The sequence below is a fragment of the Rana temporaria genome, chromosome 1 (genome assembly GCF_905171775.1).
Source record: "Rana temporaria chromosome 1, aRanTem1.1, whole genome shotgun sequence".
NCBI classification, from domain to species: domain Eukaryota; kingdom Metazoa; phylum Chordata; class Amphibia; order Anura; family Ranidae; genus Rana; species Rana temporaria.
Genome location: NC_053489.1, coordinates 669064841 through 669080282, shown reverse-complemented (window position 1 = coordinate 669080282; position 15442 = coordinate 669064841). Strand labels below are relative to the sequence as shown.

The following is a 15442-nucleotide window of genomic DNA, read 5'->3' as shown; positions in this document are numbered from 1 at the left end:
TATATATTTTTGGGGGATATTTATTATAGCAACAAGTAAAAAATATTGCATTTTTTTCAAAATTGTCGCTCTATTTTTGTTTATAAAACCGCAGAGGTGATCAAATACCACCAAAAGAAAGCTCTATTTGTGGGGAAAAAAGGACGCCAATTTTGTTTGGGAGTCACGTCATACGACCGCGCAATTGTCAGTTAAAGCGACGCAGTGCCGAATCGCAAAAAGGGGCCTGGTCCTTTAGCTGCATTTTGGTCCGGGTCTTAAGTGGTTAAAAATTGCATCTCTTCTTTTGTTTATAGCACAAAAACCAAAAACCGCAGAGGTGATCAAATACCACCAAAAGGGGGGAAAAAAAATAAAGATTTCATTTGGGTACAGTGGCCCAGATTCAGGTAGAATTTGCCCCTTTCTTACGGAGGCACAGGGCAGCGTTTTTGCCCTGCGCCCCCGCAAATTTACTGCACTACCCGCGATTCACGGAGCAGTAGCTCCGTAAATTGCGGGGGCGCTGTGTAAACTTGCCCTGCGTAAGGGCGCCTAATGTAAATGATCCCATAGGGGGCGGGAATCATTTAAATTAGGCGCGCTCCCGCGCCGAGCGTAGAGCGCATGCTCCGTCGGGAAACTTTCCCGACGTGCATTGCGGCAAATGACGTCGCAAGGACGTCATTTGCTTCAAAGTGAACATGAATGGCGCTGGACTTACGCAAATCACGTAAATTTCGAACGCCGCGACGCGGGAACGACGGGTATCCTATAGCATTGGCTGCGCCTGCTATTAGGATGTGCAACCTTACGCGAAACCCGACGTACGCAAAATACGTAATTTGCGTACGCAGGGCTCGCGCAACGTTGTGAATCGGTGTTAGTATGCAATTTGCATACTATACACTGAGCACAATGGGAGCGCCCCCTAGCGGTCATCGCTAGAATGCAGCCTAAGATATGCGTGGCATAAGAGCCTTATGCCACGCAGATTTTAGGCTGCAGTCGGCGTAACAAGCTCTCTGAATCAGGAGAACTCGTTACGCCTGGGAAACTAAGCAATTGCGCTGCGTAACTATGGTTACGCAGGCGCAATTGCTCTCTGAATCTGGGCCAGTGTTGCATGACCGTGCAATTGTCATTCAAAGTGCAACAGCGCTGAAAACTAAAAATTGGTCTGGGCAGGAAGGGGGTGAAAATGCCCTGTATGGAAGTGGTTAATAATGCTTTGTCCTGTTCGAGTTTTCATTATAGTACTATTCCCCTTGTTCAGCCTTTGTAGTTAATTTTCCTAATTGTTTGTTGTTTTCTTTAGATCCAAAAACTGAAAATAACGGTTCAGAAGTTTTAGCTTATCTCAACAGTCGGTGGTCGACTATATTTATACCTTCCATCTACACAGTGGTGTTCCTCCTATCACTGCCTTGCAATGTAATAGCGATCATCATATTCATGTTCAGAATTCGTGTGAAGACTCCATCAGTGGTCTTCATGTTGAACTTGGCCGTCTCCGATGTCCTCTTCGTGATCTTGCTTCCTTTCAACATTGTTTACCGGATTTCAGGAAACAATTGGGTCTTCGGAGAAGGAATGTGCTGCTTTGTGACTGCCGCGTTTTACTGCAACATGTACTGCTCCATCCTGCTCATGACTGGTATCAGTGTGGACCGGTTCCTGGCGGTCGTCTACCCCATACCGTCCCTTTTATGGCGCACGGTGAAAAGAGCCTGGATAACCTGTTTTTTTATCTGGTTGGTTTCCATCGCCGGCAATGTGCCGCTTCTCTTAAGAAAGCTAACTTTTCACGTTGACCACCTGAACGTTACAACTTGTTATGACCTGCTGAACATGACACACATTGAAAGTTTTTACTTTTATTATTTCACTGCTTATATTTCCATTTTCTTTTTGCTGCCTTTTATCATTACGACCTTCTGTTACGTCGTGACCATCCGCAGTTTAAGCTCGTCCACAGTTGAAAGCAACTTTAAAAAATCCAGATCAGTGTTCCTTTGCGTCATTGTTCTTTTTGAATATATCATCTGTTTCGGCCCGACCAATATTATCTTTTTAACTTATTATCTCAATTTCGATAAGCCATTTGGCAACTTTGTGTATTTTGTCTACATGCTATCTGTTAGTTGCAGCACCATCAGCTGTTGTCTTGACCCTGTTATCTATTACTTTGGATCTTCAAAGTATAAGAAGCTTGTGTACAGATTGGTGTGTTGTGGCAAATATAAGGCTGATCATAGACAGAATGGTAGTTACACAAAATCAACGACAAAGGAGACTTTGTCTTAAAGTGGAGGTTCACCCTAAAACAATTATCTAACATTACATCCAGCACACTAACAACATGTACAGTATGCAGGTATTTTTTTTTTTTTTTTCGCTGTACATACCGGTATATTGTTGTTTTCCCCCCGGCTTCCGGGTTCTGATTCCCGCGGGACTGGGCGTTCCTACCCCTGGGTTAGATGATTGACGTCTGGTGAAAAACTTCCCATGGCGCACAAGGCGCGTCACCAGTTTTCCGTAAATAGCCGACCTGCGAGTCGGCTCTTTATGGCGCCTGCGCAAGTCAGCTCTACACGGCAGACGCCATATAGGTCGGCTATTTACGGAAAACTGGTGACGCGCCTTGTGCGCAATGGGAAGTTTTTCACCAGACGTCAATCATCGAACCCAGGGATAAGAACGCCCAGTCCCGCGGGAATCAGAACCCGGAAGCCGGGGGGAAAATAACAATATACCGGTATGTACGGTGAAAAAAAAAAATACCTGCATACTGTACATGTTGTTAGTATGCTGGATGTAATGTTAGATAATTGTTTTAGGGTGAAACTCCACTTTAAGCCTGGTACACACTAGAGAAAAAAACCTGACAGCTCTGGAGAAGCTGCTGTACTAACTGTGATAGACTCACCCGGAATAGAGGCTTTTGGAGGGGACTGGATGCTAGTCTTTTGCCTACTGCTTATGGGCCCTGGCTTGTTAAGGGAAACCTTTGTTTCAGCTCTCTATGCCCTTTTATGTCCTAAAGTGGAGGTCCACTCAAATTTTTTTTTTTAAAGTCAGCAGCTACAAATACTGCAGCTGCTGACTTTTAAAAAATGGACACTTACCTGTCCAGCATGCCCGCAATGTCGGCAGCCAAAGCCGAGCAATCGCTCGTCTCTTGGCTGCCCCCGCCGCCATGCTCGGTGAGGGAATCAGGAAGTGAAGCGTTGCGGCTTCATTGCCCGGTTCCCTACTGTGCATGCGCGAGCGGCGCGGCCCGTCCTCACTGGTCCCCGTCTGTCTCCTGGGACCAGTGTGTTTCCCAGAAGACAGTGGGGGGGGTGGACATGTGACCCCCGCGGGAGTCTATTCCCGGAAGTGGGTAAAAATACCTGTATTATTAAGGTATCTGCACCACCTCCCCCTGAAAGGTGCCAAATGTGACGCCGGAGGGGGGGGAGGGTTCCCAAAACTGGAGGTTCACTTTTTGTGTTGACCTCCACTTTAATTAACCCTGTGTCTATTAGGGGCACAGGGTGACCAAGCAAATGGAAGTAGTATTTATCCACAATATCTCCCAGGAAATATACAAAGACTATTCCTGGTTTATTTGATTCTGTACATGTTAATTGAAAGAGCTGATCACATTGGCCTCTGTACAATGTACAATGTAGAAGACGGATAGTCTGCTACTGGTGGTGTCCTGCTATTGTGTGAAGGTATCCTGTGTTTATACTTATGATAATGTGTATTGTAATTTGTGAGCTAGGAGATGACAAATCCGACCTAAAACATTAAACCCCCGAGTCACCTAGGCTGGTAAAATGACTAGTTAATTAGCTCATGTTAATTTATGTTTCTGGTTACAGTTTGTATTTTTAGAGTAATATGATCAGAATGGGGGAAACCTCCTTCTAAAGTGTATAAAAGCCTGTATTCTTGTTCAAATAAACAGTTCCAGCTTTGCAGCCAAAGGAGTCCTACCTAGTGCTTGGTTGTAATATGCGGCTATAATATCTGATATTTATATTGAGACTGGAGGAAGCGTTATATGACGGAAGCACTCAAGCAGAGTGTGGGATTCCGTTACACTAACCATGCAATGTTAGTACAGCGAAATCCCCTGCTGTGCCGTTGTGTTCTAAGGCCCCATACACACCATAGAATCTATCCGCAGATAAATCCCATCAAATGGGTTTCTGCGGATAGATTCTATGGTGTGTACACTCCGTCGGATATTTATCCGCGGATAAATCTCCCCTGGGATGGATTTCCAGCAGATGGATATTTGCTGACATGCTCAACAAATCCATCTGCTGGAATCCATTCCAACGGATGGATCCGCTCGTCTGTACAGACTTACCGGATCCATCCGTCTAAAGGGATTCCCCGCACGCGTCGTAATGATTTGACGCATGCGTGGAATTCCTTATATGACAGCGTCGCGCCCGTCGCCGCGTCATAATAGCGGCGACGGCGCAACACGTCATCGGCAGAGGATTTCAGCGCGGATTTCAATGCGATGGTGTGTACACGCCATCGCATAGAAATCCTCTGAAATCCTCGAGAGGATTTATCCGCGGATACGGTCCGCTGGACCGTATCTGCGGATAAATCCTCTCGTGTGTATGGGGCCTGACAAGTGGACGGCGCCGCTGAGGAACGTGCTGATCAATCTATTCTTTGGCATGCGCACAAGGCTACTCTAAGAGGTTTATTTATAAAATTAGGAGCCCAGGGGAAAAAAAAAACACTTAGCCACTACAGAGTCCCTTTTAAAACAAATCCGTGATCTTGATAGAGTTAACAAACAATGTACTTCCCCCAAACTGACCCTTGAATTAAAAACCCTTAGATGCCAGCTTAGTGAACACCTTCACAACAAATTTGACTATTACATTAAATGCTTGAAGCTCCAAGTATACACCTAAAGCATCACTAAAGGATTTTTTTTTTTTTTTAGCTAAATAGCTTCCTTTACCTTACTGCAGTATTGGTTTCATGTCCTCATTGCTCGTTTTTGCTTTGATGTTGCTGTAAAACTGCTCTGATCTCCACACTTCCTTGTTGTCCGTTTCCTTATAACCATCATACTGGGAGCTTTTCACGATGGTCTAAGCCAGTGATTCTCAACCCTCTAGTGCCGTGGCCCCTTGATAACATTTTCCAAGTTGTGGGGACCCCTAACAGTAAAATTATTTTCGTAGCGTGGGTTGTCAGCACCCAAGGCAAGACAAGTAATTTGCACCCCCAAACTCATGGATATTTTGCACTCCCTGAATCCCTTCCACTCATACAGTATTAAAACCCCAATCGTACATTTTAGGATGTACAACTCTTTCTCTTTGTTCTCCTTTCTTTATCTTTTATCTCTCTTTATTCAATTTTTTTTTCCCATCCCTCTCCAGCCGTCTTTCTTATTCTTTTTCTTTCTTTTATTCCCGCTCTTTTCCTTTATATTCCATGTATTCTCTATTTTTATTACTTCTCTTGCTCCTTGGTGGGGGGGGGGGGGGATGGGATGAGTGGCAGTGCTAGCGGGGAATTGGGATGAATGGCAATGCTGGGGAGAGTTCTGATCAGTCAAAAAGGCTGGGAGAGCGGTGTGGGCTTCAGGGACAGCCCAGGATGTGGGGACCCCTGGCAAATTATCATTTGACCCACAGGTTGAGAACCACTGGTCTATGCTGTCATTACTGTGTGTCTAAAACTTAACAGAACCAATCAGATTCATTTTAAAAACAAAACACTGCCCTGGATTTGTTTGTTTTTGTTTTGTGTGTCTCTCTAGTTCACAGGAACATGAAACCAGTTTAAAAGTGAAACTAAACTGCAGGCACATTAAATGATTGATTTTTATCTATTTGTAATCATTTTTAAAAGGAATCAGTTAACGTTTATGTCTCTATACCCTGTAAACAGTCATTTCAGCAAAATATTTTTTTTCCTTTAGTGACCCTTTAAGCCAATAAACCGGGAGCATTCATGGCCAAACAAGTTAAAAGACAATTAGCTCAGAAGAAAATACAATTCCTTACAAACCCCCAGGCTAAACGTTTAAGCAATCCGCTAGATATAGCAAACAAATTTAGTGCCTTTTACACCAAATTATATAACCTCAAAGACTCAGATACGGTAGACCCACCTAAGCAGGAAGATATTGAAGCCTCTATTTCATCTAGTTAAAATTCCCTCTATCTCTCCCACCCAACTAGAAGCCTTGTCGTCGTCCTTCTCCCCCGCCGAAATCATGAGAGCCATAAAATTATTGCCCTTACATAAAGCCCCAGGCCCAGACGGATTCTCTAACGAATATTACAAGCAGTTCCAGGACCTGATCGCCCCCCATCTTTGTAACACCTTCAATCATTACGCAACCACCGGCATGATTCCAAAAGAAGCTTTGGAGGCCCTAGTAGTTATTTTACCAAAATCGGGCAAAGCGCCTGATTCTCCAGCTACTTATTGCCCAATCTTACTCCTGAACACGGACACTAAACTATATGCCAAAATCATAGCACAACGTCTCTCCCCGATTATCCCCCATTTAATCCATCCCGACCAAGTAGGATTTGTGCCTGGTAGACAAGCTTCTGATGGCACCAGACGTCCCATTAATCTAGTACAGTGGGTGGAGCACGGTCGGACGCCTTCTCTCTTCCTATCATTGAACGCGGAGAAGGCGTTCGACAGGGTCCACTGGGCATACATGGAAGCAGTGCTCCTCAAATTTGGCTTAGCTGGAACGTTCCTGGCAGCCATCATGAATCTTTATTCTTCCCCCAGTGCCAGAGTCTGGACCTCAGGCATTAAATCGGATCCCTTTGTAATTACCAATGGTACAAGGCAAGGCTGTCCACTGTCCCCTTTGATCTTTGCCCTGGTGATGGAACCCCTTGCACAATCCATCAGATCGACACCGTCAGTAACAGGAATCAAAATTGGGGAAATAGAACACAAATTGGGCTTATACGCCGATGATGTTATCATCACCTTAACCAATCCAGAATCTTCCCTCTTAGCTGTTCAACAAATCCTAGAATGCTTTAGCTCAATTTCTCTCTACAAGATCAATCACAGTAAATCCATTATGCTAGATCTAGGTATTGACCCACATATCAAATGAAAAATCCCATATGGTCCCCTAGTTTCTCACTCCCATACTTGGGAATTCATCTGACCTTCCCAAGCAAGTCATTATTAAAAGTGAATTATGAAAACCTCTGTGAGAAGCTTCTGCATATATCCAAAGACTTGAGCCATTTTCCTGTCTCTTGGGCAGGTAGAATTGCTCAAACGAAAATGTATTTGCTCCCTCACATACTTTATAAGTTTTGCACGATTCCTCTACCTTTATTGCCCCTGCAGTTAAAAGAACTGCAAGGAATAATAAACACGTTCATATGGCAACTTAAAAAACCCAGGCTCAAGACATTAATTCTCCTCACCCCGGTATGCCATGGGGGTATGGGAGCACCGAATATACAGGCATATTACAGAGCAGTAATCTTGGACCAACTCATGGAGTGGTGGTCACCCACTTCCAACAAATTGTGGACTCAGATTGAAGCCGTGGTCCTTAACATGGACACAAAACTACTTCTTACAGCCACTCTGCTGAACTTCAAACCGCATCACCCATATTTAAGCTCGACAACGACAGCTCTACGGGTTTGGTCAGCATCCACACAGCACACCAAAGGCCTTCCTAGGTCCATCCTACACCGACTGCCCATCAAAGCGATTTCGCCTGACCTATCCCTTACAGCCTGGACTATTAAAGGAATCAACAACCTTGGACTTCTAACCTCTGCCTCTGGGTTGCACACGTTTTCTCACTTGTAATAACAATATGGCATCTCCTCCAAGACTTTCTTCCTGTATCTCAGAATCAGATCAATACTCTCTAAAGTCAACATACAAGATAAGGACTCTTTACCAGTTTCTCTTTTGAAATTCTATGAGACCCCTATTCCTTCAGTCAAGGGAATCTCCCTGGCATACAACCTGTTAACTACACCTACTACAGATCTACCATCTTCTTCAATCACCTTCTGGTCCTCACTCACAGATAATCCACCTACGCCCGACTTATGGCACCGGGCCGTGAGTTTGCCCCTTCGCATGTCACATTGTACTTCCCATTGGGAATCGATTCAAAAACTATTTCACAGATGGTATTTTACCTCAGCAAGATTAGCAGGCATCTACCCTAAAACCTCATCTCAATGCTGGAGGGGATGCAACAAAGTGGTAACCTTACACCATATCTGGTGGGACTGCCCCAACATTAAAAATTACTGGAAAGAAGTGTCTACTTTTATTTTGAACATTTGCAATATCTCCTTCCCACTACAACCATTGGATCTTCTCCTAGGGCTCTCAATCCCTAGCTGGCCGGGTCATGTTAAACTACTGGCCTCTCACATATTAATAGCCGCACGTCTTGCACGTGCAAAAAAGTGGAAATCGCTGCATCCACCCACACTGTCGGACCTGATCAACCTGCTAAATAATCACTTTCGAATGGAGTTTTCTTTCGCCAAAGCCAAAATGACCACCCCTTCTTTTTACAGGAACTGGGCACTCTGGATCAGCGATCATAGAAGTACAGTACTTTAACTCACAGGAGCTTCTCAATTACTATTCCCTTCACCCTAAGTCTGTTTCATATTCAGTCAAGAATTTTGTTTAGTTAGCAATGTCTATATTTTTTCAAAAAACATGTGCAGTAATGTAATTTTTCACTGTTCAAATGTTTCTCGAGTTCCCACGTATGACTATTCTGATATGCAAACACTTATTTGTTCTCATCCCTTCTTCACAAAGCTAAGAACTATCACTACTGGGATGGTGGCCGGCCGTGTTGCCTGTGAGCTCTCGACACAGTTACCTCCCAAATTGGAGTGTCGGGGTTCGTAGGCGGTACCGCCGCCACACAAGCTGTTCACTGTTTTAGATACAGTATAACTTCTGTCAGGTTACTGTATCTTACCTGATGATTTCTTTTTTTTACTATAACATCTGTACGTTTAATAAAAAGTGTCATTGATGTTATTGGTTACTATGTGAAATTCCTAATAAAAATTATTGATAAAAAAAATGAGGCTGACAAGTGGGGGGGCAATAAAAAATGAAGCTGACAAGTGGGGGTAATAAAAAATGAGGCTGACAAGTGAAGGGCAATAAAAAATGAAGCTGACAAGTGGGGGCAATAAAAAATGAGGCTGACAAGTGGGGGGCAATAAAAAATGAAGCTGACAAGTGGGGGCAATAAAAAAAATATATGTAAAAAATGTATACCACCTGTCTAAACCGGTGACCACTGTTTGCTTTTGTTTTTCCAAAAATTGGCAACACAATCAAAAATCATCTTTTTTTAGGCTGGCGCAAGGTCGTACGCGGGGGGGGGGGGCGGGGGCGTGTGTGGGGGTGTCCCTGAATGGCAGTTTGGAAATGTGGTCACCCTATACCAGACCCTTATCCAAGCATGCAGCCCAGAAGGCCAGGAAAGGGGGGAAGAGTGAGCACCCCCTTCATAAATTATACCAGGCCACATGCCCCCAATATGAGGGGTGCTTTGGGGTTGGGGGGGTCAATGCCACAAGGTGGCCTCGCCCTTTATTTATTTTGTTTATTTAGCGGCAACTGTGAAACAGAGATGGGAGCCAGCATTACCTTGTGTAATGCCGGTGCGTTGTAAGTCGCTCCAAGTAGCGCTCAAGTCGCGCTCAAGTCGCGCTCAAGTCGTCTCCAAGTTGCCTTGTAAAGTCGCGCTGAAGTCGTGTTGCCACAGTGTGAACTGGCACTTATTAGCGCTACACTATTTGTTTCTATTTTGCTTTTACTATTTGTCTAATTGCCGTGTTAGCTGCTTATTTGAAGGGCAGCGCGGAATTATTTCCAACACCACTTTAGGAGCAACCACTAAAAAAGCCTTATTGTTTTGTTCAGCTTGGGAAATCCTTCTTGAGTAACCCTCTATTTTATGTTCTGGAGTTTTCAGACTCTTGCATACTCCCAGTTGTTTCTGGTCCTCGTTTAAGCATTAAAAGCACTTTGTAGTTTTTCAGTTGATGGTGTCATTAGGGTGATGATGAAAGCAATCATATTTGGTGCATTAGAGATGGTTCTTTCTTCCCTAGAGATTTAAAATAAAAGCAAAATAATAAAATCACCTCCTCCATCTCAGAAGGGGAGTGATATCATCATAAGTGGAAGTGGAAACATCTAATCTCTGAAGACTATGTGCTCTTCATTGGGGATCCGTCTAGATGGGGACCAACATCCTCTTACCGCTCTTCTTTCTTACTGCCATCAGTTTATGGAGAGTGGACTGCAACAATGACACATCAGGTAAGAAACCATAATTTGCCATATTTAAAAGGGGGGGTTCCAGCTTATGCTGTTTTCAATAACTGAACTGCTTGTACGTTTGTGTGAATCTGTATGTACATTTGTTCTGTGCACATAGGGGCAAAATTGAATTGTATTACCGTATTTGCCGGTGTATAAGACGACCTTTTGGATGCAAAAAAATGCATCCAAAGTCAGGGGTCGTCTTATACGCCGGACCTGTCTCCTTCAGGCTGCAGACATCCATGTTTCAGGCTGCGGGCATCCATGATTTAAAAGCCGCGCCTCCTCCTCAGGCTGTTCCGTGATAGGCGGAACACTCATTTTCCCAGCAGGGCCTCTGTTTAGTGTTCCGCCTATCACGGATGCCTTCTCATCCTCGGACCAGAGGACGTCCGTGATAGGCGGAACACTGAACAGAGGCCCCGCTGGGAAAATTAGTGTTCCACCTATCACGGAACAGTCTGAGGAGGAGGCGCAGCTTTTGAATCATGGATGCCCGCAGCCTGAAACATGGATATCCGCAGCAAAAAAATAAGGTAGGGAGATCGTCTTGGCCAGGACAGTGGAGGCATGTGATGGACAGTGGATGCATGTGATGGACAGTGGAGGCATGGAATGGGGGTATAATATAATCTATGAAGGTAATTAAACTGTGTTAATTTGTCCTTGGCCGAGATCATCGAGGGTACCAGTGTCTCCAGGGCCTCAGACCAGGACTCCCCTGTAAGGGATGGTATGTCCGTCTGCCATTGTGCCGCCACCCTCTCCATTCTGGGGGAGGGAGACGTCAACAGCATAAAATAGTATTTAGAAATCAATTGCGAATGATCCTTATCAATCAATAATTTTTCCATACTGGAGGGGGAGAGCAACAACACCCACCCCCCCACCCCCCATCCCCCCACTGTATTGAGCTGTTGCTGCATGGCGCAGCTGAAGATATCTGAAAAATAACGTATTATCTAATTTCTAAGTTGCTGTATTTGTACATTTCAAGAGCCAGTATAAAGGAATAGTAGTGGTAAAAAAAAAAAGCACCTGTGGGTTTAAATCGGGGTTCCGGGCATTAAATAGTGCCTAAAACACTTGCCTTATATCCTCCAGCTAATGTTGTGTCCGTATCCATCATATGTGTGGGGGGCATGTGAAGCCCACTTCCTTCTTCTTCCTGGTTTTCAGGGAGAGATGCATGCTGGGCGATTTTTAGGCACAGTAATGCCCAGAGACTCCTGGGAAATGAGTGTCATTATTTCCCAGGGGGCAATGGGGTCTTAGGACAGGAAGTTGAACCACCTAGAACTAGGCAGATTACGAAATGTGCCTAGTAACATTAAAGTGGAGGTTCACCCAAAAAATACATTTTTAACATTAGATTGAGGCTATTTAAGGGGAGCAGAAACGGGTATTTTTTTTAAAATCAATGCAGTACTTACCGTTTTCGAGATAGATGTTCTCCCGCCGCTTCCGGGTATGGGCTGCGGGACTGGGCGTTCCTATTTGATTGACAGTCTTCCGACCGTCGCATACAGCGCGTCACGAGTTTCCGAAAGTAGCCGAACGTCGGTGCGCAAGCGCCGTATAGAGCCGCACCGACGTTCGGCTTCTTTCGGCAACTGGTGACGCGCTGTATGCGACCGTCGGAAGGCTGTCAATCAAATAGGAACGCCCAGTCCCGAAGATCATACCCGGAAGCGGCAGGAGAACATCTGTCTCGAAAACGGTAAGTACGGCATTGATTTAAAAAAAAATACCCGTTTCTGCTCCCTTTAATTAGCCTCAAACTAATGTTTAAAAAATTTTTTCGGGTAAACTCCCACTTTAAAGGCAAGCTGTTAATAGGGTGGAACTCCGCTTTAACTAACATTTACACATGTTTGCTAATAGGTGTCCCTCATTCCCATCTCAAAAAGTTGAGAGGTATGTAATAAGGCTTACCTATAGGTAGTGAAAATACCTCAACCTGTATAGTTTAAGAGATATTTACATTGCATGCAGCCAGTGACATCACTGGCACATGCGCTCAGAGTGGCGTTCTTTCCGCGTCCGTGCCGTGAGCAGAGGCTCCCACAGCACCAGAGCCCGCGAAACCTGGAAGTAACTGCTGGTAAAATTTCAGTTGTTTTAGGGGTGTGCGGGGACCACTGCAACAGCTTCATTCTAAGGTAAGTATTTCATAATGAGCTAATATGTGATGCATACTAGCTCAGTATGCCTTTGTCTTGCAGTGTTTTTTTTTTTTTTCTGAGGCTTACAACCTCTTTAACCCTAAATCCTGTGCCTTAGCTTTACCAATGCTTTGTCATGTTTGAGATTTCATTGTAACACAGGGTTTGACAAATGTGCTTGGAATCTAGGAGCCAGCTAAAAAAGTTAGGAGCCAAAAAACGCACCCCGTCCCGCCAAGCTCGCGCGCAGAAGCGAACGCATACGCGAGTAGCGCCCGCATATGTAAACGGTATTCAAACCACACATGTGAGGTATCGCCGCGATTGGTAGAGCGAGAGCAATAATTCTAGCCCTAGACCTCCTCTGTAACTCAAAACATGCAACCTGTAGAATTTTTTAAACGTCGCCTATGGAGATTTTAAAGGGTAAAAGTTTGTCGCCAATCCACGAGCGGGCGCAATTTTGAAGCGTGACATGTTGGGTATCAATTTACTCGGCGTAACATTATCTTTCACAATATAAAAAATTATTGGGCTAACTTTACTGTTGTCTTATTTTTTAATAGAAAAAAAGTGTATTTTTTTCCCCAAAAAAGTGTGCCTGTAAGACCGCTGCGCAAATACGGTGTGACAGAAAGTATTGCAACGACCGCCATTTATTTTTATTTTTTTCACAAAGAGTCTTTATTGGGTGAATAATAAAGCATAATACATCGTATACTTACAGAAGCACAATAACAGTAAAGAGGTTGCAAATAATAAGTTTCATATAAGCATATATGTAGCAAAACTGCCTTCATTTTGCCATTTTATTCTCTAGGGTGTTAGAATAAAAAATATATATAATGTTTGGGGGTTCTAATTAGAGGGAAGGAGATGGCAGTGAAAAAACACATTAGAACTGCTGTTTTTTGCTACTTGTAAAGTAATGTAATGTAATGTAACCTGTAATGCCAGTGGCCACCACAAGATGGCCACTCCTATATTCCTTCTGCAGGCCTCAGCTTCCTTCTGTGAAGGCTGCAAAGCCGCGGCCTCAATTACCGGCTGGCGCGGGCCCCGCGCCGGCCGGTAATTGAGGCCGCGGCTTTGCGGCCTTCTGCAGCCCTAAGCTTCCCCAGGCGCCAGGTCACAATTTCTTGTCGCAATTGCGACCTGGCGCCCGGATTTTGTCGAGGCCTGTTGTAACATAGATCAGTGTTTCTCAACTCCAGTCCTCAAGGCGCCCCAACAGGTCATGTTTTCAGGCTTCCCATTATTTTGCACAGGTGATTTGATCAGTTTTCACTGGCTTAGTAACTACCCCAGTCGTTTCATCTGAGGGAAATCCTGAAAACATGACCTGTTGGGGCGCCTTGAGGACTGGAGTTGAGGAACATTGTCATAGATAATGGGACCATATTAAGCCAATTCAGTTAAATTCTTGTTGTCTTTTTTTTTTTTTAGATGCTAGAATTGATGACAAAAACAACCGGACCTCCATTTCAGATGAAGTTTTAGTTTATCTCCGCAGTCCTTGGTTGACTAAATTTATACCTTTGGTTCTTACGGTTGTGTTCGTCCTGTCGCTGCCTTTGAACATAACAGCAATCGTGATATTCCTGTTCAGAATTCAAGTGAAGACACCAGCGGTGGTGTTCATGTTGAACTTGGCTGTGGTTGATGTCTTCTTAGTCATCTTGCTGCCTTTTGAAATCATTTACCGATTCTCAGGAAACAATTGGGTGATTGGAGAAGGAATGTGCCGCTTTGTCACTGTTGCATTTTATTGCAATATGCACTGCTCCATCTGGCTCGTGACCGGTATCAGCGTAGACCGGTTCCTGGCTGTGGTCTATCCCATGCGGTCTCTCTTATGGCGCACAGTGAGCAGAGCCTGGCAAGTTTGTCTTCTCATCTGGATGGTTTCCATTGCCGGCGCTGTGCCACTTCCTATAAGTAAACTGACCTTTCACATTGACCAACTGAACATCACAGTTTGCTATGATACGCTGGGACATAAAGACTTTGAGGGCTTTTACTTTTATTACTTCGCTGCTTATATTTCAATCTCTTTTATTTTGCCTTTAATTATTACAACTCTCTGTTACGCTGCAACCATCCGAAGTCTGAGCTCACCAAAAATTGAAAGCACCTTTAAAAAGTGTCGATCCGTGTTCCTTTGCGTCACGGTACTTTTTGAATTTATTATTTGCTTTGGTCCGATCAACATTTTCTTTTTACTTCATTATCTGAACATGGATAAGCCATTTGGGGACACAATGTATTTTGCTTACATCATCTCTGTCACTGTTAGTAGCATTAGCTGTTGTCTTGACCCTGTTATCTATTATTTTGGGTCTTCAAAGTGTATGAAGTACATATACAGCTTGGTGTGTTGTGGCAAAACCAAAGCCGACCATAAACAGACAGATAGCTCCTCAAAAAAACAAGTGGGGAGACGTCTGCCCCTACTCTGTAGAGCTGGGATCTGATGCTCTTACTTGTACAGTATGTCTTGCCCAACAATTAGAATTGGGTGAACACTGGGATCTTAACCACTTAAGATCCGGACCAAAATGCAGGTAAAGGACCAGGCCCCTTTTGCGATTCGGCACTGCGTCGCTTTAACTACCAATTGTGCGGTCGTGCGACGTGGCTCCCAAACAAAATTGGCGTACTTTTTTTCCCACACATAGAGCTTTCTTTTGGTGGTATTTGATCACCTCTGCGGTTTTAATTTTTTGCGCTATAAACAAAAATAGAGCGACAATTTTGATCTTAACCACTTAAGACCCGGACCAAAATGCAGGTAAAGGACCAGGCCCCTTTTTGCGATTCGGCACTGCGTCGCTTTAACTGCCAATTGTGCGGTCGTGCGACGTGGCTCCCAAACAAAATTGCCGTACTTTTTTTCCCACAAATAGAGCTTTCTTTTGGTGGTATTTGATCAC

The 15442-nt window shown here is 44.2% G+C and overlaps 2 protein-coding genes across 2 annotated transcripts in view; both read left to right on the top strand.

Moving 5' to 3' along the window:
- LOC120944519 (proteinase-activated receptor 1-like) overlaps nt 1-2350 on the top strand; it is a 60485-nt gene extending 58135 nt beyond the window's left edge. The window contains exon 10 of the mRNA XM_040358555.1: nt 1256-2350. Within this exon, the coding sequence (XP_040214489.1) occupies nt 1256-2286 (1031 nt within the window). The 3' untranslated portion in view covers nt 2287-2350. The remainder of the gene's footprint in view (nt 1-1255) is intronic.
- Nucleotides 2351-10259: 7909 nt separating this feature from the next.
- LOC120944503 (proteinase-activated receptor 1-like) lies at nt 10260-15085 on the top strand. Its single transcript, XM_040358553.1, has 2 exons — nt 10260-10341; nt 13956-15085. The coding sequence occupies exons 1-2, from the start codon at nt 10260-10262 to the stop codon at nt 14981-14983; spliced, it is 1110 nt and encodes a 369-aa protein (XP_040214487.1). The 3' UTR covers nt 14984-15085.
- The last annotated feature ends 357 nt before the right edge of the window (nt 15086-15442 follow it).